A 20,534-nucleotide genomic window follows, 5' to 3' on the forward strand; every position below is an offset into this window, starting at 1 on the left:
CTTAGTGTCCTCCAGGCCTGATAAGCCAGGCTGGACTTGGCTCGGTTCTCCTTTCCAGGCACGCACACGGGCATTTGTGAATATATGATGGTTCCTGTGCGTTTAAACCAACCTCTGCTATAATGGAAAATTTGATGCCACCGACTTCAACATAAGCAGGTCCGCGAGAGGGAGTTATTTGTACAGGAACTTAATGTGTAGAATTTCAGAGCCGGAAGGTATTTTAGATATTATGTCATTGAACTTTTATAGAGGTGGAGACCGAGACTCAAAGAGAAGGAATATTCTGGACAAAGTTAAAGTGAGTTAGGTCTGACAGCTAAGTCTCCTGTGTCTCAGTCCAGTTTCCTTCCCACCACAAGGGGCGCTAGGGAGGTAGAGACCCGCAGGCACAGGCCCCATTATGGAGAGAGACCTTAGTGCCAGGAAACCTCTCCTGATCTGAGGGGTGTCAGCAACTCGAACCTTCCTCTGCCTGGGAGGGTGGTTCTCTTCCTCGGAGCGGGAAGCTTTGGAAGGGATGTTCATGGATGTCTCACACAGTGCCACGGGGCACAGCCCGCTCACGTTTCACATCTGAAGTAAAGCCTTTTCCTAATTATGGCTGAACTCATGCCTTCCCCTGGCCAAATTCTCCTTTCTCTTGCAAAATGCAAGTTCCATAGCCACCCACCACCTGCTCTGTGCACCTTTGGAGAGAGTGCTTTTGCAGGAAAATGAGGGACAATGGGCTGCCTTCTCTCCAAGGTACTCGTAGGCAAAGGGTACCCACTCCAGTCCCTGCTGCCTCCCTGGGCCTTGGCGATGTGCCCAACTGCACTTGGGGAGAGGTCAGGACCAGCACCTGTATAAGCTAGGGGGTTATCTAAGCGGAAGCTGCCCAGCACTCAGGGGACAGTGGGGTGGGCCAGGTTTTAAGTAGCTGGGACTCAGAGGCAAAACAGAGTCACAAGGCAGGGCACAGAATCAGAGGAGGGCTGAACAATAGGTAAGGGATGGAGATGGGTCTGGGAGGTGGAGTCCTTTCTGGCAGTAGGTAGTAGCAACCAGGCACAAGGACTGAGGTTCTGAGCTGGCTTCCAGAGTCCCGGATGGATCCTGGTTCAAAAGGAAATAGAGCACCAGGAGGGAACACGGTTTGTTTAGGGGGAAGTGGGGATGAGGACCAGTTACAGCTACAGTCGGATCAACTGGTCGCAGCAGCAACCTGCCCAGGGAGGACTGTCTCTGTCTCCAGGCTGGTGATTTCATTCCCGCTGCAATTTACTCCCACAGTAGTAAATTCCCCAGCCCACCATCCCATCCACTTGGGGTGTTGAGAAGGGCTTTCCCAATGGCATCAGGCTCCCCATTGATGGATGCATGTTATGGGGAGCTCATATTGCCCAGCTCTGGTCAGAGGATCCATTCACCCTCAATGCCACTGCTTTCCCTGGAAAGGCCAGCGATGGCTTGGAAGAGGTGCATTTATCCAGAGTTTTATGTTCGCTCTGGTGCAAGGAGGAGATCCAAGGCTAACTCCATTTATCCTCATGTTACTGGATTCATGAGTCTCCAGACTAGCCGCCCAGCTCATCCTGGTCAATACTGGCTCTCATTCCTCACAGCTAGACATACTCATTAATGGAGCTGGCAAGGAGCCTTATTGGAGTGAGGCTGTGGATTCTTCTTACATGTTAAGTGGGCTTGTCCCTTCCCAGGGCAGTGAAAAGTTTATATAGTATCTAGGAATTGAATCTTAATGTTGGATAAATCTTAGCATTGGATACAATCTGAGAGGCCATCTTGCCCAACATCCCACTTGTAGCAGAAATTTCTCCTACAACTTCTAGGATAGGTTCAGGTGTTCATGGGACTGAGATGGGTGGGCGAGGTGAAAGGCTGTAGGGAGATGTGATCCAGAGAGCACCACCATCTCTGGTGCTTAATAGGTACCATCTGGCCCTGGTTTCCCTTCCCTTCACGACCCTGCTGCAGAAGCCATAGGCAATCGTGCCATGCTAGTGGTGGCATCAGTGAGTGAGAAGGAGACCTGTCTCACTTTGTGTGTTTCTGTTTCCAGACATTGATGAATGTCGCTATGGTTACTGCCAGCAGCTCTGTGCAAATGTTCCTGGATCCTATTCCTGCACATGCAACCCTGGTTTTACCCTCAATGAGGATGGACGGTCTTGCCAAGGTATGTGACATGCATGATAACTGGAACACGACGTGAAACACTAGCTGCAATCTTCCTCGGAACCTGACAGCTGGTGTTTGCGGGAAGCACTGCTGTTAAAGTGTGTTCCTGTCTGCTGTCACTGTCACAGAAACCTGAGACCTGGACTGAGGTTATGTGAGACATCTCAGAAGTGCTCTGGGTGTTGCTAAGGGTAGAATCACAAGCATCCGCCAGCTGGGAGCTTAATGGTCGTGGATTTGCTTCTTTTTCTGCAGCTGCTATCCAGAAGTAGCTTTGCCTAATCAGAAGTTTTCTTGCATGTCTTGTAGCCTGAGTTCAATTGCTGAGGGCAGAAGAGGGGAAGTCAGAACCCCTGACCCTTGATGAATCATGAAATAAACACATATGCACTATGCAGGGCGTTCATGGGCAATTTTGAGGCCTCTCCCTACAGTTTTCCCTGTAGCCCTTGCCAGGAGGGCTTGTTACTTAGCAAAGAGTCTGGTGGGAGCGGCCACTTCCCCTACCATTCAGCAGGCCTGCAAAGCCAGAATGACACAAAGGCATTTTCTCACTTTCACGTGATTACTTCAAACACTGATAAGGAAGAAAAACAAACTGCAAGCCTATTGTGCTTTCAGTCTGAGGGTTTCTTCTGCTCAGGAAGTGAATGGGGGACTTAAAACCCAAGGAATTAGTGCAAGTCCTGCTCTGGCCCCCGGCTTGCCCCCACCCCGCCACCCCCCAGCCCGGGCCTCCAGCCCCTGGCAGCTGCTAGGCCCAGGTTGGAGGCAGTGCCGGGATGCAGAATGAGGTCTTTGTCTGGAGACCTCAGGTTTTGCAGGGCCCATTTCCTTGTCACACCATTGGAGTGCTGGGCGGCAGGCTCCTGGCCAGCCAGTTGGAGGATATTATGTCTCCATTAGTTTAATCATATCTAAATCGTCGGGTAAACAGGAAGGCATCAGTGTTAAAGAGCTTGATCCCGAATTCTTTCTGAGTCTCTCCTCCAAAGCTGGTTCTGTTCATTGTTCCAAGAAGTCTCGACTGTGTTCCTCTTGCCAGGAGAGGTCATTTTCTTCTGAGAGCAGAGGCTAGACTGGGAGGTTAAGGAAGCAGATAGAACAGAGGCCCTTCCTCCCCACTTTAGCAGGGAGCAGACACTTGGCTCGTTTGCTGCTGTGCTAAGTGGCTCAGGCAGATGCAGGTGGCTCTGTGCCCAGGCAGAGGCTGGCACGGTGCACCCAGAACGTCCTGAGGCACAGCCAGGCCCAGCAGAGCCAAAAGGCGCCAGTGTCCTTTAGGCCTCTCAGGGACGGCTCTGTGACAAAGAGCAGATAATACACCTGGCAGTGCCAAGTCAAGCAGTGTGACAAAACAGCAGGCACAGCACGCAGGCCTGGACACGGGCACGTGGCCACTGGGATATTGCATCAGCGGGGCCCGTGGGCAGCACAGGATGTTACGTTCTCCATCGCGCTTTTGCAATCCTCACACCTCATGCATGGAAGAGTCCTTTGCCTTCTCCAAAGCATTGTTATGTCTGTTCATCTCACCGAACCCCAACAATAGCCTTGTGGATAGGCAAGCAGGTGTTTGTGGTCCTGCTTCACAGATGAGGAAATCAAGGCTCAAAAAGGTTAAGCAGCTTGGCCAAGGTCACACGGCCAGGAGGTGGCAGGGCTGAGAGCAAGGGCCCAGCCTTGCTGTCCAGCAGCAGAGTGGGCTGCCGGCTGCTCTCAGAGGCTTCAGAGGGGCATTTGGAGAGGGCTGGCTGGAAGGGGCAGCGAGAGTCCCAGGGGGCGGAATCCCCTTGGTCCTGCTGCTCTCCAGGAGGGTGAGACTTGAGCTCATCATCTCCATGTGGCCAGACACCTCTGGCCAGAAGCCGAGGGTGCCAGTCCTGATACTCACCAGCGCCATCCCATTGGAACCTGCACTCTGGCTTAGCACCAGGGGTATTTTCCTGCCCGCCCCTGCCTCGCGTGGAGAAACCCCAATCTCCCTGGGTGCCAGGGCGGGCTGGTGTCTCGCCGACCCTCCCCGCACGGCTGTTCATTAATGTATCTGTTTCCCTCCAGACAGCTCCCAAGCCACCAGGAAGCAGGAGCTCTGTGGGCACGGGATTAGCCCTCCCCTTGAAGCAGAGCCTCTCCAGCTGCTCCCCAGGAAGGTTTCTAACTCTGAAAGTGCTCAAATCTCTAGTCAGGGTCTGAAGAGGTTTACCTGGACTTTTGGAGAGGGTAGAAAATCTCTCAGCTGGAACTTTGGCATGTGAAGCGTGGGAGAGGGGCGCTTACAGTGGATAAAGGGGTTCCTCCCTCACCTCCCCTGTGAGCTGTGCAGAATGAATCCTGGGTATCATGGAAAGACCCCTGACTCATGTTCCAGTTCCACGTGTGCCCTTGTTAGCTTGTGCACTTGGTTGCCTCTTTCGTTCTTCAAAAATGTTAAGCAGCTTCCTTGGTGTATAACTGATGTACTATCATAGGTCCATAATTTCATTAACTGAGACATATGTGTAGCCCCATGAAAACATCACCACGCTCACGATAATAAATGTCCCATTGCTCCTTGTGCCCCCGGATGCTCTTCTCAATCTATTTAACCTGTAAAATGGGGCATTTGTCCTGAAGCAGGGTTGTAAGGATTGAGTGAGTGTGAGATCTTTTTATAATTAGTGAAGTTATTTATGCATAACAAATGTCACTAAAATGGTCATGGTTATTTGTTTCTCTAAAACTTCAAAGTCAGCGAGGGCGTGAGAAGAGCTAATTGGCGGTGGAATGAGCAGGTGATGGGGAGGAGCAGGGGTTGCCTGGATGTTGGTGAGCCTTGGGCGGTGGACTCGCTAGCAGGTGTACATGTGTATACATGTATACATGTATGTGCAGGTATGTGTGGACATGTTGCTTTCCCACTTCTGACTCTCAGCCCCACAAGGGACATGTGGCCGGAGGCCCTGGTCCTTCAGTGAACATTTTGGGGTCTGAGATCTTGACCTGATAGGTCCCGGGCGGAGATCCTTGGTATCTGTGAATCCACTCTCCTGGTGGTAGTAGAATTTTTTTGCCAGTGCATTTTTCTGCCTGTTGTGAGGGTGTTTGGTGATGTGCTCTGACTTTCCACAGATGTGAACGAGTGTGCAACTGAGAACCCCTGCGTGCAAACCTGCGTCAACTCCTATGGCTCTTTCATCTGCCGCTGTGACCCAGGATATGAACTTGAGGACGACGGTGTCCATTGCAGCGGTATGGGCCTTGGCACTGGAGCCTTCCACCTGTCCGAGGGGCCTGGGAAGGGGTGGAGGTCAAGGGCTCCCCTCACAGGTGTTTCCTCTCATTTCCCGGACACATGTCCACGTGGGACATTTCCCAGTGCAGTGGAGCCACAACCACACAGAACACAGATGAGTCACTTCCTGAGCGGTCAAGTGGAATATCACCACCTTGTCATCTGAACCCTAATGCAAAAATCACTGGAGCTACCCCGGAGGGCCTGAGAAGGGGTTGACAAGGGAGAAGGGTCACCCAGTTTTGCATGTTGGTTTGAGAACTATCTGTCCTCACCCAGAACAGACTCAAGTCCTGGGGATATCACAGACAGTATCTACAGAGTGCGGTGACCCAGGATAACAGCACATCTCATGAGGGGGTGGGGGTGAATGAGATCATATATGCAAGTGCACAGACTTTGTGAATTCTGAAGTCTCTGGAAATAATCAGTGTCTAGCTCCAGGCCTGGCACAGACTGAGCATGCAAAAAGTCATTCTTGAATCAAAGGATGAATGATTGAGTGTTGAATAAATGAAACCTTAATAATTTGTTGTGAGAACATAGATGTGGTGGCTTAGTTGGCCTCCTATAAATTCCTTCCGGCCCAAGGAACTATGATTCTCTGTTCATGCTAGTTTGTTGATTCTAATATAGTTTTCTTATTAACCCCCTCTTTTTTCCCCAGAAAATTAAATTTTATTTTCCAAGATAGTTAGAAAACTATTACTAAACTACTCGCAAACTTCCTGAGATAGGAACCACATCTTACTCATATTTATCTCTGTAGCATCCAACACAAAGCCGCATACAAGTTCTTACTGTCTTTCTATATTTTCTTCCCTCCTTTCTTTTCTTTCTTCCCTCCTTTCTTTTCTTTTCTTTTCTTTTCTTTTCTTTTCTTTTCTTTTCTTTTCTTTTCTTTTCTTTTCTTTTCTTTTCTTTTCTTTTCTTTCTTTCTTTCTTTCTTTCTTTCTTTCTTTCTCTTTCTTTCTTTCTTTTTTTCTCTTCTTTCTCTTCTTTCTTTCCTTATTTTTTGTGAATGTTGAATTAAAGCAAACTCCATTTCATTCACTTTTGGCATCATCAGCAGTTGTGAATTAGCAAAGTCCAAATTAATAATGCTTCACTGTATTTTTTAAAATAAGTGGGCCATACACTAGAGTGTGAAAATCTTTTTGTCCTGCAGAATGGAAAGTTTCCTAATCCTGGGTTTCATGGTAACAGGAACTGACCCATGCCATGAATGAGACTTGTGTGATCGCTTCACTCAGGACTGGAGTGTTCTAGGGACAGAGTTCCCTGAAACAAACGAACACTCTCCCTGGGGCCAGGAGAGTCAGAGCCACAGGCAGGCAGCTACAAGAGCCTTAGACAGATTAAATATCAGTCTCAGAAACAGAAATAAAATACCTGCAGGCATGAAAAGCCACTTTCCTCCTCAATTTCAGTTCCCTCCTTGGCAGTCCTTGGGGAATCCGAGCCAAGGAACTGAGAGGTGTGCAAAATGTAGCATTATGTGATGGGATGATTTGTTTCTCCAGAATTCCCTGCTAATCCACGGGTGTTTATTGGCCATGAGTAGAGGCAGTATGGTAGAGTGACTTGGGAGCCAGAAGGAGCTGAGTTCAAATTCTGGCTCTACTGTTTACTATTTCCCTTGGCCAAGTAAAGTTTCATTCTTTGTTAAAAAAAAAAAAAGTCAGCCAACCAACTAACCACCCGTATAGGGTGGTCATAAAAATTCAACAAGCTGGTGTACCTAAGTGTCATTCCATGTGAATTCATCTTCCCTAAGTGTAAGAGACTTTTGGCTTCTGAAGGAGCTTAAATCCTTGCTGATTTGGCAAGGATTGTCAGTTGACTCAGTTTACCCCAAATGGCCAACTTGTCCTCCATGTTCACTATGATGTCCACATTCTGTAAGACTTAGCCCGACCCCTGGACACTGCAGGCTTTCTAGGCAGGGCTGGCGCAGAATAATGGTGTGATGCAGGAGAGTTTGTTTTCTGCACCTTCCTACTCACCCGCTTTCTGTGCGTCTCCATTTTCCCCGGCACCGTTTTCCTCAGTGTTATCCCAGCTGGAGTGGCCCCTGTGTGCAGCCCCAGACCCTTCCTAGCCTTGTCCCCTCATCCCTCAGGGATGTGACAAGCTGAGCTGATCCTGGAAACCACAGTGGGTTTTCATGTGGAGGAGTGGAAACAGCCTAATGTGTGCTCCCTGCCAGAGACGGGGCTTGTATTTCAGCCTTCCAGTAGAGGCTAGAGCCACAGCCCTAAGTGAAGGCTGGGAATTGCAGACACAGAGATAAACTGAGTGGGGTCTGTTACAGCCCCTCCCTGCCCAGTGGGAGGTGGGAGTAGGGGTAACCCTCTCCATCTGCCCTGGGGCTAACCCTGCTTGGGGCATTGCCCCAACCTCAGGACTCCCCAGACCCCCTGATTTTAAGTCCTGAGCATAATTCCTCAGGGAGGCATTACAGCATCGTGTTTACGAGTGCAGGATCTGAAGGCTGGCTGGGTTCAAGTCCAGCTCTCCTACTTATGCGTTATCAGTGAGCTTGGTCAAATTACCTAACCTCTGTGAGCCTCCATTTTTCTTCTGTAAAATATAGGGAGTAATAGAACCTCCTTCATAGGGTCGAGGTTGGGCTTAAATAAGATGAGCAAAACGTTTAACTCAGTGCTTGGCACGGGGTGAGCCTGAGGAATTGGCAGGTGTCACTACTACTGCTACTAAAGGTCTGAACAGGATCTGCAAACCTAGAAGTAAACTAGGACACTCTCCGTTATGCTGGGCTGGGGCCGGAGACCTGGGGCACGCCACAGCTCCTGGGGGGCAGGGAGGGGGCATCACAGAAGCAGATATTACCAGGGCACGCTTTACTCTCCAAATCACCACCCTAATTCTGCTGCCTCATGACCCACCGTCCGAGATGGCGGCATTAGGATGTGACAGCCGGCATTAACCCATCGGGGAGAGCAGCCCCGTTGGCACCGACACCCTCTCTGGGTGATTGCAGCCACCAGTGGTCTGTGAGTTCGAGAGTAATCCGAGGACATGTCACATGGGGAAACTAGTGAGAGCAAGTTTTCGGGAAACAACAAATGCGAGAAAAACATGTTTTCTTTGGCGTGCTTATTGAATGAGGCTCGGACGGGGGTCCCGTTGCCAAACTGCGTGTGTGATGAAGAGCTGCTTTTCTGGAAGTCTGCTTCTGCATCAACTGCCACAGCCTATGCGGACAGGCTGTAAATCACGCGGACAGCGGCTCCCCCTCCACATCCCACCGCTGCAGACTGAGGGTGGCCCCGCTCCAGGCTGGCTGCGAGCTGCTGCTCCCATGTCCCATCTGCCTGTCCACCCCACACCACTCCAGAGTTGTCTCTTTCGGGGAGAATTTTTGGCACGATGAAGTTTTAATATCATCAATACCACGGCCTTCTGGATGTGTCCCCCTTAGTTGTGATTTTAGGAACAATACTGTTGTTCAACTTGGTGGGCGGGGAGAGGGGCGTTTGGAGGGGAGTTGACACTGCTCAAGTTGCCCCTTCAGAAGACCAGGGCCTGGCAATGTGTCTTGGGTCTTAGGGGCGAGCTGTCTCTGTACCCAGAAAATTCCAGTGGGAAAACTGATTTCGGCCCCTCAGGCAGGTCAGAGGTGGAGGGTGGATTCACCTACAGGGTAAAACAAGTCAATGATGAGTAGAACTGCAGCCAAACTGGAGGCAGAGGCTGTTGAGAGCTTGTTGGAGGTGCATTCAGCTCCATGTAGGAAAGAATTTTCTGACAATTAGAGCTGTCCCAATATCCCCGGGTGTCCTCAGTAGGTAGTGAGCACTCCATCACCAGAAATGTTCAAGAAGTGAACCGACAACTTCTTGGCAGTAAAGCCTTTGTATGTATCAAGAGAGTGCAAGGGCCACTAAGTGCCCATCCTCACATCATCTGTGATCATAAACAGCAGATGTAACTTGTCACCTTCAGATATGGACGAGTGCAGCTTCTCTGAGTTCCTCTGCCAACATGAGTGTGTGAACCAGCCTGGCACGTACTTCTGCTCCTGCCCCCCAGGCTACATCCTGCTGGATGACAACCGAAGCTGCCAGGGTAAGGCTGTCTGGAGGGGTCTGGCTGGGGGAGGTGAGGTGGGGCTGACTCAGGGTCGTCTGACATCTTCACCTGGGGAATCATGTGCAGCCTCAGGAGGATGGCAGGGGTGGGGGTGTCAGTGGGTGCTGGCAGTTCCCAGAGTGACAGCCCTAGCCAGGATGCCTGGGTGGGTGTCATCCCTCCCTGTGAGCTATCCTTTAGCCAGGACATGGGCCACTCACATTTCTGTAAGGAACTCTGCGGATGCCGTGGTACCCTCCAAAGAGTGGCTTCCCGCCTCTTCACACAGATCTCTGTGGCCCCTCTGAGGACCGTTCCAGACCCAACCAGGACTTTGTGTCCTAGGGGCAGCTTGGCCAGCCTTCCTCCACTGACTTCCTAGAGAATGGTTGCCAGGGAGACCTCATGCACCTGAATGCTATGTCCCCCCAAGGGTGGGGTCCCAGGCTGTGAAAGGGGTGGGTTTTTTTCAGATTGGCTGCTTGGCCTGATTTCTAGCCCCATGTTCCCCGCACCGGGGGGTCTGTGCAGGAGTGACTGACCCAATGTCAGCCTCCTTGAAACCTGCCCCATCCCAACACCAGGCAGGAATTCTCCATAGCGGTGCTGGGCAATGGAAACATCGTGTGAGCCACCACTGTGAGCCATCTGTGTAACTTTACATTTTCTAGTAGCCACATCAAAAGACTAAAAAGAAATGGGTAAAATTACTTTTCATACCATATTTTATTTAATGCAATATATCAAAAATAGTATCATTTCAGTATGTATTCAATATAAAAATTATCAATGAGATGTTTTACATTTTTTTGTGCTAAGTTGTCAAAATCTGGTGTGTATTTTCTACTTACGGCACACCTCAATTTGGACTGGGCACATTTCAAGTGCTCAGTAGCCACGTGTGGCCAGTGACAGTCATATTGGATGGTCCAGCTCTGTAGTAAGACCCAGGCAGCCTCCACTCCCGCCCCACCCCTACACACACCTGGCCCGGGGCCAACACCTTGGACCTGCTGCCCTGCCTCAGCTTCTCGTCTGCCCTGCATTTCAGACATCAACGAGTGTGAGCACAGAAACCACACGTGCAACCTGCAGCAGACCTGCTACAATTTGCAAGGGGGCTTCAAATGCATCGACCCTATCCGCTGCGAGGAGCCGTATCTGAGGATCAGTGATAAGTAAGTCATGGCTTCCCCTTGGGAAATGGGGACATGGGTGAGGGGTGAAGCTCAGGAAACTTCACCCCAAAATATGATTCCTTGGAGTAAAGAGTATTTTGAATTAAAGGACCTTAGAGATCAGTATTAGAAGGGGCTTTTCCCCAGCTCAGGAGGCTGGCAGTGTGGGGTAGAGGACAGTCACCAGCCAGGACATCAGGACACCTGGCCTGCTACCCACTGCATGTGCTGGAGTGTGTGAGTGTGTGCGAGTGTGTGTGTGTGTGTAGGACAGAACAGAGTAGAATAGAACAGACTGGAATAGAAAATATCAGAGTACATTGCACATAGCAAGAGTCAATTTTGATTTTTGAAACTTTTATTTCGGTTATCTGTGTGCATACTGGTTTGCAGCGCAAAATGTGTTGCTGTGGGTTGCTGTCAAAAAAGTGTGCAAAACATTGTGTTACAAGTTATAAGATCTGAAACACATCCCTACCTGCAATGAAGAAGTATTTTTCAAAATGACCACAGCATACAGAAAGAAACACATGCACAGGCACGCGCATGCACGCACACACACACACACACACACACACACACACCACTGTTCTCTGTTACTCCCTCACTCACGCCAGAGCTATGAGAAGGTTCTCTGGAAAGCTCACCAAGAGGAGAGTCAGGGCTCTTGAACCTCCTTTCCCCTTTAATGACTTTGTTCTGGATACACAGGGTCTTTGAGAGCCGGGCTCCTCAAATGTGACACACATAGGACCCACCCAGGGATTTTGTTAGAGACGGTTTCGATTCAGGGGGATTGGGGTGGGGCCCGAGAGTCAGCCTTTCTGGCAAGCTCCCAGGTGGAACGGATGCGTCCCTGGGCTGCTCTGGGAAGAGGGAGTTGCTGGAGAGTTCTCAATACTGAGGCCATTTAGCTTGCTCTAATCAAGTCTCTTGACATCATCATGGCCAACATTTGATTAAATCACCAGATGGCAAATACTAGAGCTGAGGGGAGAATTAAAGTGAAGACAACTTCTGCAAGGTGAATGCGCTAGGACTGTGGTTTCTGCTCCTGGCAAACTAGGAGTTCCTTTTCCTTCTCTTTTAGCCTTTATTTAACCATCTCACCTCTTCCTTGGCCTCTACACACACACACACACGCACACGCACACACACATGCATGTGTGCATTGCTGCCCACCTCTCTTCCAGCAGTTGCCCCTGGGCCCTTGCACTGGGGATAAAAGGACAAACCAGACACACACCTTGCCCTCGAGGAATGCAACCTCTAAGAGAGGAATTCATGTGTTACCAGTGTGGTTTCCACTCTGATCAAAAATTGGCAAAAGAGAGGACAAAGCTGGGATAGGCGGGTCCTTTAGAGAGGCCGTTACTTGTTGCTAAGAGCTGTGCTTCTAAGCAACCCTCTGGAACAGGGCTCTTTGACTCCTGGTTCAAGGGCCCTTTGTGGCAGAGCAGAGCTGCAGGCAGCTCTGCCTGGCTTCTACCCCCAGTTTTCTCTGGGTTTCTCCAGGCCACCCTCGTCTGGCCCAGTTCAACTCACAGGACGGAGCTGGTGTAACCAGTGACGTCTCTGGCATGATGCTGAGAAGGCTTGGGGACTCTGTCCCTCTAGACCCCAGGCGCCCCCTTCCTGCTCCTGGTCCTATCCGGGTGTCCTGCGCTCCTGCCAGCCTGAACGGGACTTGCCCTCACCTCTGCCCATGCTCCAGAATGCCCGGCCTCCCTGCTTTTGTGCACACACGTCCTGCCACATGGAAACATTCAGCCAGAGCCGCCCGCCTCTCAGACTTCAGTTCGGATGCCACCTCTCCCAGCTGTTTGTCATCTTTTCCTGCTGGGAGCCATCACTCCTTCCTCCAAACTTCTTTTAGGAAACAATGATTTTCTGCGTGACACGTGACATTTTAATGTGGTCATTTTGGCGCCAGAGACATTGAGACTTGGCTATTTTGATGTGGCCTTAAAAAATGAAACTTTAAAACTTCTTTGTATTCATTCGTTAAATGTTAGCCAAGCTCCTGTCGCATGCTGGGCGCTGTGGTTTTTGCCCTTGTGGAGCTTAGCGTCTAGAGGAGGAAAATGACATTAAACAAATTGTCATACAAATGAATCCATACTCATAGATTGTGATAGGTGCCATCAACAAGAAGAATAAAAATGCATGAAAAGAAAGAGTCGGCTGGACCTGGTCTAGACCAGGGAATCCGAAGGCTACTCTGGGGAAATGACATTTGGGCTGGAATGGCAGGGCGGGTCGACTTTAACTAGACAGAGAGTGGAAGAGCAGAGGGAACAGCGTGTGCAAAGGCTCTAAGGCAAGGGTGCCCTTGATGCTTTTGGGGAATGGAAGAAGCCTGGTTGCTGCAGCCTGGTGAGTGCAGTGGAGGGTGGCCTCGGAGGAGGCTGGGGAGCTTGGCGGAGGCCAGACCCCATGGGGTCTCAGAGGCTAAAGTGGGTGTTTAGTTTTTATGTAAGTCACAATGGGTGGCCACTGAAGAGTCTTAAGCAGTGGAGAGACCTATTCTGATTTATGGTTGACAAAGGGCACTCTGACGCCCTAGGAGGCCATCACAGAGGTCCAGGTGAGAGAGGATGGTGGCCTGACAACCTTGGCAATGACAACGCAGATGGCGAGAGTGGTTGGGTTTGGAATCTACTTTGGAAGTAGGGCCGACGGGTTTTGTGGCTGGATTGGAAGTTGGGGGGAGAGCAGCAGAAACTCGGCCAGGCTGACTCCCAGCATTGGCCCCCAAGGCGTTTATCAACAGATGTCTTCATCCTACTGTGAACTCCGACCCCTGGGTGGAGTTTAGGGGGTGAGGTGCTTTGTATTAGAGATGTTTGTGTCTGGGATTTATTTATTTCTCCCATTAGAAGGTGGACTATTAATATTAAGATAATATAACTTTTAAGACCAGGATCTTATTTATCATTGAATTTCCAAAGTGTCTAATGTAATGTCTGGTACATAGTAAGTTATGAGCTCGTTTGTTCAATTGTACTCCACACAGACTGCGATAAGTGCAATAGAGAATGTAAAAGGATCCCCCAGAGACGTCAGTCTCATATCAGTGTCTCACTGTTAAAATCTCTTAATGAGTGTCTATGGCTGAAGAAGTGAAGGACTATGTGGCCAGTGGTACATTTTGTTGCCTAAATATGTGACAAATATTAAGTGCATTAGAGAATGTTCCAGTGTTCTGAAAACCAGAGATCTAAGGTTTATGTTCTATCTAGTATCCAGAATGTCTGATTGGTGAGAAAAGGCCATTCTCTAGGAAACAGAGAGATCCCTTGCCTGCTGGAGCATTTTTAGACTACAGCCAGGAGCAAAGACAGTCTACAGTTATGGTATTTAGATGATAAAAACGGGACGGCCTCATTTTCAGTGTTTTAAGAGAAGCAGCAGGCACAGCCAGCACGTGGAAAGGATTTACTGAGTTCTTACATGATTTCCTCTCCTTCTAGCCGCTGTATGTGTCCTGCTGAGAATCCTGGCTGCAGAGACCAGCCCTTCACTATCTTGTACCGGGACATGGACGTGGTGTCAGGACGTTCTGTTCCCGCTGACATCTTCCAAATGCAAGCAACGACTCGCTACCCTGGGGCCTATTACATTTTCCAGATCAAATCTGGGAACGAGGGCAGAGAATTCTACATGCGGGTAAGAAGAGGGAGGGTGAGCAGGGGTCCCCATCTCTATCAGTGACCTTGTGTTGTCTCTCCTAGGAGCATGCTTCGTGGACACAGGTAAGAGTGCAGCCGGGAGGGACAGGTGGGAAGAGAGCAGAGTGGAAGGGGTGATTCAAGGTCTTGGTTTCCACCATTTTCTCTGTGGCCTTGCAAAAGTTGCTTTTCCTTGGCGAGCCTTGGGACCCTCATGTGTGAAAGGAAGAGTTAGGCCGAGATGCAGTCTTAGGTCTCTTCTAACATTCTGTGCGAGAGGCATTCATGTCTCCATTTATCCACCCACCCATTTGACAAATATTTACGGAGTACCTACGATGCACTTCTAGAAACTGAAGATATATTAATAGCAGTGGAGAAAACATCCCAAATCTTTGCTCCCATGGTGCTTACGTTCCAGCGAATGTAAAGGCATGGCCACGGAAGTGGCTTTATCAGCATTGTCCAGCACAGTGGCCGTAGTGCCTCTTTACAGCTAAATAAATTAAGTAAAATTTAAAATAAAATTAGGCTGGTCTGAAAGTAGTGAGTTATCTCGATTGACTGTTCGGAGTCAGTCCTTGTTCTACCCTTTCCCCACTTCTCACTACTGTACTTGGCTAATCTCAAAAAAATAAAAATTAAAAATTAAAAAAATAAAATTAAAAAGTTCTTCCATGGCACTAGCTGTATTTCAGGGGCTCAGTAACCACATGCGGCTACTGCATGAGACAGCCCAGACGCAGAACATTTCTGTTGAGTGGCCAGCACTGATTATCTGTACCAGTACAGAGTTTAAAGCGCACATCCTAAAATATGTTGACTTTTCTGTAAATTGCATACATGTAATACCATGCCAATTATATTACTGAGCTTCCTATCCTGCAACTTCCAGGGTGATCACCCCTCTTTAGAGACCACTGGCTTAGAGCAATGTCTCTCACATTTCAGCGTGAATTTGGGCGCTTGTCCAAAGAGCAGACTCCAGAGAATCTATTTCAGAAGACGATAAGTGAGGCCCAGTTTCCTGAGGCTGCTGTAACAGATACCGCAACTTGGTGGCTTAAGACAATGGAACTCTATTCCCTCATGGTTCTGGAAGCCAAAAGCCTGAAATCAGCTTCAGGGAGCTGCGATCAGGTGTTGGCAGGCTGTGCTTCCTCCAGAGGCTCTAGAGGAGAATCCGTTCCTTGCCTCTTCTAGCTTCTGGGGACTGCCAGCACTTCTTGACTGTGGCCGCATGACTCCAATATGTGCCTCTGTGGTCTCATGGCCTCCTTCTCCTCTGTGTGCATCAAATCTCCCTGTGCCTCCCTCTTGTAATGACACTTGGGGTTAGATTTAGGGCCCATCCAGATAATCCCCCTGTGTCCAGATCCCTAATCACATCTGCAAAACCTCTTTTACCTTATAAGGTAACATTTACAGGTTCTAAGGACTAGGGCCTGGGTATCTTAGGGGGCTGTTATTCAGCCTGCTGTACCCAGGAATCTGCATTTCTAGCAGATACTGCTTGTGATCCTGCAGGGTCACGGTGGGGAGCTATACTCACAGGATAGGCGGCACATGGAAGTTCACCTGCTTCTGTCAGAGACCAGCCCAGGGGCCTATGAAAGAACCACATATCTGAACTGTCTAGGACCTCTCTCCCTGGCACGATCTTTCAATCCTTGCCTCTGTGCCTGGTATGGTCTATAAACAGGGAATTCTCATAAGCAGCAGTTTGAACAGATTTTAAAAAGCCCTGGGGACTGGTATATCCTCATTAATGTGTTTTTGGCAAGACCCTAACAGAACCAGGTCACATGTGATGACACGACCTGTAGAGTTAGTGTAAACCTGGTCCTGTAGATGAGCAAGCAGGGTCAGGGGTTTCAGAAGAAGCTGGAATGAGTAGCGTAGAGGAGCTTCCACAAGATGAAAAAGATGGAGCTGTGTTGATGTCTGTCCTTTCCGCAAACCCATAAACACAGGCTGTCCAGCAGAAACCCAATCTGTGAAGCTTCTGAGGGTTTGCTATCAGCTCAGGCCACTGGCATGCTCCCATCCAGCCTCTCTCATCTGTATAGACACTGTGGGTCTCAACCATAGGATGCAAAGATGCCTCTCTTAGGGATTTATTATCAAGTACCATCACTGCTACCATCTGCACCTGGTTTTTTCCCCATCTGAGCAGGACAAAGATCTGCAGAGGGCGGGCTTGTCTAGGTACGATTTCACTGGTCCACCTGTGTTTAATGGGATACCACCCACTAAAATCTCCCCAGACCCAAACATTCCCTGTGGCAGCTGACTTGTGATAAGCGCCCAGTGATGGTCGGGGAATGAGATTGCCCTCCAGGTGGACCGGACAGGAGGAAGCCCCCCTACAGGGAAACTTTCTCTAGATTGTCACAGCAACTCGCAGACCCTTGAAACTCAGCGCTTTGAGCTGTATGTGGCTTGTGCCACCTCTGAGAATGTTGAGAAGGGCCCTAATGATTTAGTATTTCTTCAGAAGAGGGTGTCTGGACGCTGCTGGGACAAAGGGAGGTAGGCCTGCCATGAGAATGGCCGAAGGAACTTAAGGATGGGGGAGGCGGCTGCTGGTTGAAAGGTCCCAAGAGCTACACCTGGGAAGAGAAAAGGGGTTTGAGTGGAGGCCCTGTGAAGCCACGGGGCACAGGGGCAGGAAGACAGAGAGAAACCAGCAGATAAGGCAGGACTTCCGGGTGTCCCAACTGTCCAAAGCTGCAGGACACTCCCCGGGAGCCACTCCTAGCTGTGCTAGCGTGGGCCCTGCAGCCAGGCTGACCTGCTTAACTCTGCATTCTACAGTGTACCAGACCTGGGGTTACGTAACCTCCCTGGCCTCAATTTCCTCATCTGTACAGAGGATATAATAACAGTATTTACTTTAGATTAGATGAGATCATCTACTTAGCACAGCGCCTGGAACACAGAATGACTGTTTTGTCAAACAAGCGGGCTTTGCTGGGGTTGCTTTATTTTTCCCACCCTTCTGGTTCAAACCTGTGCACCCCTGGGCGACATCTCAGGTTGATCCCATAGGATTCGCAGGCACATTCAATTACTATTGGATCGTCTCCTGTCATGTTGGAAGTCCATGCTGGTTTAAATGGAAACGTCACCCTCTCAGCCTCTCATTCAATGTACAGTTTCTCCCTTTCCCCTGGTTCAGAGCAGGGAAGGGGTGTGGTTGGCCTTTGTACTGCCCTCTTCTTCCCCTCCCAGCAATGACAGTGCTGGCTCTGGCTCCTCCAGGGGTGGGGGTTGGGGCACAGGCATGAGGTTGGGAGGGCCAGGATCTTCCTCGATTGTTGCCATAGTAACCAGGTGTTGGCACTCTCTCTGGGGTAGAGACCCAAAAGTTCTTGCTTTCACAGGATGCTTTTGTGGAGTTTTTGGAGATTTGCCTGAGGACTTGACCCTGACCAGTCCCTGATGTGGGCAATAGGGCCAATTGTTGACTAATTGCCACCCAAACCACTCTGCCTCTATTTTTGGTGCTGTGTCCCACACAGACTTTCCGTGGTGGTAGTGGGGGGAATGTCACTGCATCCTGGCAGGCAGACCTTACGCATGGACCTTTCAGGACACCAACATCAGCTCCCTTGCAGTCCCCTCTCCTCACTGTGGCGTGGAGCAGCCCTGGGCTCTCACCTCTAAACTTCTCCAGGAGAGAGACCGGTAGCACTCTGCATCCTTGAACTTAAGGGGTCTCACATCTCCGCACAGTTCTCTTGAAATCCCCTCCTGATTGAGGTGGAAGCTGGTAAATGCATTTAATGAAGCGTATGTAGGCTGGAGGTGGTGACAGAGCGAGGGAAACAGACCTGGCTTTGGATCACCACTTTACACGTCCTTGTACCCGCAATAATAACTACACTCAAAGCATCAGCAGCGAGTCGTGTGTAGTGGTCAACATGTGCCAGGCACTATTCTAGGATAGCAATATCAAAGGATAGCTTTCTGGATAGCAATCTTTTAAATCTTCTCAACAGTCCTATAGTATAGGATTGTTCTCTCATCCCAGCCTTGCAGACGAGAGCACGGAGGCACAGAGGCTGAGCGACCTGCCCAACTAGTCTCGCAGGTAATAAGCACCAGAGCAAGACTTGAGCCCGGGCAATCGGGCACTAAAATCTGTGCTCTTACATTTCTCTTTAGACTATAGGGTATCTTGCCCTACTCTTCCAGCTGTAGGGCCTCAGCAGAAACTGAGATGACAGGAAAAGTCTACTTTAACATTCAGTAACAGTAGAAGAAGGTATTCAATAACTGCTAGTTATTGTTGTATAGATACTGCCGTTGCCACTGCCACTGCTGCTGCTGCTGTTGGCAGGAGGCTGTGAGCTCCTGGGCCTTGGAGGGGTTGGGAATGCTACCCACGGGGCTGGAGCATCGTGTGGGAGGTTGGGGGGACGGCCGCTCAGGCTTTCCTACCCTGAGATTCGCTGGTTGGATTACAAGCCCTGGAAGCAGCTTCATCTCAGCTAGCAGGCAAGGCACACACACCCGTGCGCACACATGCACACACGCATGCATACACATATACGCACACGCACACGCCCCGTTCACAACCTTGTTGGCTGTTATTTCTGTCACTGAGCCCCGGCCAGAGCACTGGTGATAGGCTTTAGCTGGGAGGCGCAGGGACACAATTAGGGCCAGAAGAAGGGGCATGGTCACGGGGTTCAGACTGTGCCAAAGTGCATTTACTCCGTGACACACGTGGATCAAGTGGCAGGGCCAGGGGAAGCTGACTTGCCACAGCCTGGCTGCTTGCCACATGTCAGAAAATGCTGTCCCACAAGGTGACTCAGAACAAACCCGAGTGTGTGGGATCAGGGCCAAGAAGACATATGGCTGGTGGGCCGTTCACAGCCGACTCTCACCGAGGTCGGCTCCACTGGTGGTGTCATCCGTGTGCATTCTTACGTCACCAACGTTTGTTTAGCACCATTATATATGTGGCTTCAAGTCAGGCACTGAGAGTTCCTAAACAAGCAGGATGTGGCTTCTGCCCTTGAGGAACCCACACACACTATAGTGGGGAGGGGACAAACAGCCCGGGGACACAACACAAAGTGGTTCTCAAGTCAAGTGCCGTGGGATGGTAAGGAAGTGGAGGGGTGCTGAGACCCCATCATAGAGGAGGGCAGTGGTTCGAAGCATGAGTTTTGAAGCCAGATCCTCTAATACCATGCACTAGTTTTGTGACCTTACGTAGTATCCTTAGCATACTTAAAGTGTAGGTTTGTGAGGGTTAAATAAAAGATGTGTGAAAGATTGTAGACAAACACTTATGTCATAACCATCACCATCACCACCACCAGCAGCACTATCCTCCCCCTCCTCCTCCTCATTTTGCACCAGTAGGCCACCAATGCCCAGAGGCTCTCCAAAGGCCTATTTCATTAATGCCCTGACTCTGCCCTGCAAGTTGAATGAGGAGTGCGAGGTGGCCGTCCTTTCCCGGCAGGCACTCGAGTCCTCCCAGGCGCTTGTGGGTAGGCCTTTCTCAGGGTGCTACCGATCTGACCCAGCCAAAGACTGGACTGGCCGACTTCTGAGGTTACTTCCAAATGGGAGAGTCTAGGATTTCATACTTTCATACTCTGGAGACATTTACCAGGAAAGCCCAAAGGAACAACTTGGAAGTTTCCACGTGCTACCTTCCCCCTTCCAGACCTTGGGCTCTGCAGATCTCTCTCCGGAGGGGTGCCCCCAGCTTCGAGTCCTCAACTCATGGCTTTTGTTCATGTAAACAGCGAAAGCTGACAAGATATTTGTATAAGTAACTGCCACAGGCATTCCCCTGTGTGGCTGTACCCTCTGAAGTCCTGGCCCAGGGCTCTGCAGTTTTGCAAGGGCTCACAAGGAAGTCAGAGCAATCTTCTGCATGAGAAGGTGCCAGTTACGTGAATGCTGACGGGAACAGAGGGAGCCAATGCCAAGAGGAAATTATGTGACTGTCAGGCTGCTGATAGCCCAGCGACAGGGGAGGTCCCGGCACCTGGCCCACACCTGTCTACCAGCCCCACCCTTGTCATACCTGTGGCAGCTCTTGGGGATGTTCAGAACTTTATGGGGACCCTCCCTCTATGAAGATAGAAAAAACATTTGGTGTGT

General features: G+C 50.0%; 1 protein-coding gene across 2 annotated transcripts in view; it reads left to right on the plus strand.

Moving 5' to 3' along the window:
* Positions 1–20,534, plus strand: part of FBLN5 (fibulin 5) — a 79,855-nt gene that overhangs the window by 56,807 nt on the left and 2,514 nt on the right. For both annotated transcript variants that reach the window (XM_076003770.1, XM_076003771.1), the window contains exons 6-10: positions 2,063–2,179; positions 5,293–5,412; positions 9,425–9,547; positions 10,602–10,728; positions 14,202–14,397. In XM_076003770.1, coding sequence (XP_075859885.1) covers positions 2,063–2,179; positions 5,293–5,412; positions 9,425–9,547; positions 10,602–10,728; positions 14,202–14,397 — 683 coding nt within the window. The remainder of the gene's footprint in view (positions 1–2,062; positions 2,180–5,292; positions 5,413–9,424; positions 9,548–10,601; positions 10,729–14,201; positions 14,398–20,534) is intronic.

This window comes from Microcebus murinus, chromosome 6, assembly GCF_040939455.1.
Source record: "Microcebus murinus isolate Inina chromosome 6, M.murinus_Inina_mat1.0, whole genome shotgun sequence".
NCBI lineage: Eukaryota > Metazoa > Chordata > Mammalia > Primates > Cheirogaleidae > Microcebus > Microcebus murinus.